The following is a 2,970-nucleotide window of genomic DNA, read 5'->3' as shown; positions in this document are numbered from 1 at the left end:
ACCCCTTTGTATGGAAGGTATAACATTAATTGATGCAGCAAGATCTTGGATTTACAATCCTAAAAAAAGAAGAGATAACAAATGGGGGCCAAGAGAAATAGCAGCTATAGTTAGAGTTTTCCCAAGGTTTATATCGATTCCTCTGTGAGACTCCAACAAATGGGTTGAATTTTGTTCATCGAAATTGTTGCTCTACAAACCTTTTCGTGACATTGAAAGGGACATTGGTGATAGTGATGCTACTATAGTGGCCAATTGGGAGTCACTCCATTATACTCCTTGGCATGTTCACCGAGTAGAACCAACAGAAAATAATGAAGTTGCAAGCGACTCAGATGTAGAAGATATTGTACGTGCTCAAGAGAATACTACAGAGCATGAATGGGAAATCATATCTAGGTTGCATCATGGTCAACATATGCAAGTTTCTGAAATAGACATGTTGGGAAGAAGGGATATTGATAGGAATACAAACTGGTCTATTGGATATCAATGTGAAGACAATACTGTTGCAGCTATCAACTTCATTGATGAAATGAAGAAGCATGGATGTCTCATGTATGATGACATTCCACAATGCATCAACTTTTCAACTCTTAGTGGAAAGCAACAAAAGGCCATTGACATTATTATGACACATTACCATAGCAATCAGGTGGGGAACCCTCTATGTATGATAATTCAAGGAACTGCAGGAACAGGAAAATCTTATCTAATCAATGCCATCAGTCAATCTCTTTGTATGGCTGCAATGCCAAATCCTTCTCCACTTCTATTACTTGCACCGACTGGAGTAGCAGCTTTCAATATAGGAGCTTCAACAATTCATTCAAAACTGTGAATACCAATAAAAGATTTTACTCAATTGGAGGGGACACGACTTACAAGTTTTCAAGAAGAAATGGCTCACATTAGATATATTTTGATTGATGAAATGAGTTTCATTGGGCAAAACTTGCTAGAAAATATTGATTCCCGTCTCAGACAAGCATTCCCAGAAAATGCTAATAGAAGTTATGCAGGTAAAGCTTTTGTTGTAGTTAACTCTATTGTTGTGAACTAATATTTGTACATATTACAACCCATATGTAGTATTCCTAATACATTTTTCAACCTTTGTTTTCTTTCTTTCAGGTCTATCTATTATTTTGGTTGGTGATCTTGGTCAATTACCTCCAGTCAGTGATAAACCAGCATATGCTAGCGAAAGGAGAGCTAAATTATTGTGGCAAGAATTCAAAACAATAGTTACATTAGATAAAATATTTAGGCAAGATGGTCAGGACAAAGATCAAGAAAGATTTCGTGAGCTCCTAACAAATTTGAGAGATGCCAATCCTAAGATAGATGATTGGAATCTTCTTATGATGAGGATCCCTCTACGACTTGATGCTCCAACAAATGATGACTTTAACAAAGAAGTACATTTGTTCTCAACCAATGATAATGTCCACAATCACAATAGGAGAATGTTGCACTCTTTGGGGTATCCTATTGCATGTAGTCTTGCAACTAAGACACGGAATGGTAACATAGTTCAAGATGGTTCAACTGATGAACTTGATCTAGAGTTATTAATTAGTAAAGATTCCAGGGTCATGTTGACTGCAAATCTTTGGATAGAAGCTGGCCTTGTCAATGGAGCTTTAGGATATATTCAAGAAATTGTGTATAGACCTGGAACCAGTCCTACTGAACCACCAGCCTATGTCACTGTTGAATTTGATAATTACTCTGGAATACCATTTGATGACCACCATCCAAAAGTAGTTCCTATAGCTCCATTATAGAGGGGAAGTTCCTTCCAACTACCATTAAGATTGGCATGGGCATTGACAATTCACAAATCACAGGGACTAACTCTTCAAAAAGCAACAATTGATATAGGTCCAAAGGAAAGAGATGGATTAACATTTGTGGCTATTTCCCGTGTAAAATCTATTGAAGGATTGAGAATAATGCCACCATTTACATATGACCGCTATGAAAAAATGAAAAGTGGGAAGCAACTTTCAATTAGGAAGGCAGAGGAAATCAGATTGAGAAACCTTGAACATCAATGATGTAATAGTTTGTAATTAATTGTTCTTCTTTTTAATGTCAAATTTTTGCTTTATTACTTTCAAACAATACATTGGTACTAGATGCTACAAAATTATGTTTTCTTATTCTTTAATGTATATGAATGGTCATTATAATGTTATGTTTTCATACACTAAAACTCATTGCATTTTTCAATGCAATATGATTTTTACATTGATATACTCTACACTTCATAATGTTACTTAACTTATTATGTTATGCAAAATATTTTGATTTCAAATTTATATCCCTCAAATTAACTATTATTCACATGATTCTAATTTTAAATATATACCATATTTTCTTTTAGCAATGGCACCTTCTAACAGAGAGTCAAGGATAGTTGACATGAGCCCAACAGCTTCCACAGGCTCGAACCATTTTATTGAGACAGAGTTTGATAGCTGCAAGCAGATAATTAAAGAGTCCTGTATAACTATGCTCATAGCTCTTGAGAATGCAGCTCTGGCAATTGATGATGTACAAGAAGTTGACATTATTGACATGGAAGATATTGCGAGATTTGTTCGTAATGCATCTGCAAAAGTAGATGTGTTTCCATCCATGATGAAAGAAGTGTACTATGATAAATTAACAAATGAAGGCCGCAATAGAAATTATATCTCTGAAAAATATGTCATGTACTTACATCATTATGGAGAAATGTTCTCCATGTAGTGAATTCAGATCTTCCAATTTTGTCATTTTACTTTATCTAAATAATTGTACCTTGAGATATAATTATCATTTTATTTAATCTATATAATTTTACTATGAGATATAATTTTGTCATTTTACTTTATCTATATATTTGTACTATGAGAATAATGCCTCTAACCCTAAGCTTGATTGTAATTCTAACTCTGACCCTAACTCTAATTCTAACTC

General features: G+C 34.3%; 1 protein-coding gene across 1 annotated transcript; it reads left to right on the top strand.

Annotated features, from left to right (window-relative positions):
* The first annotated feature begins 934 nt into the window (after positions 1-934).
* Positions 935-2,063, top strand: LOC149530438 (ATP-dependent DNA helicase PIF1-like). The gene is made up of 3 exons (XM_089808199.1): positions 935-1,022; positions 1,135-1,766; positions 1,854-2,063. Exons 1-3 carry the CDS (start codon positions 935-937, stop codon positions 2,061-2,063), a joined length of 930 nt encoding a protein of 309 aa, XP_089664325.1.
* The last annotated feature ends 907 nt before the right edge of the window (positions 2,064-2,970 follow it).

Source organism: Cupressus sempervirens, chromosome 11 (assembly GCF_028749045.1).
Source record: "Cupressus sempervirens isolate cs-2001-9-10 chromosome 11, ASM2874904v1, whole genome shotgun sequence".
Classification (NCBI taxonomy): domain Eukaryota; kingdom Viridiplantae; phylum Streptophyta; class Pinopsida; order Cupressales; family Cupressaceae; genus Cupressus; species Cupressus sempervirens.
The sequence above is the reverse complement of the archived record's forward strand: the minus strand, read 5'-3'. Positions and strand labels throughout refer to the sequence as shown.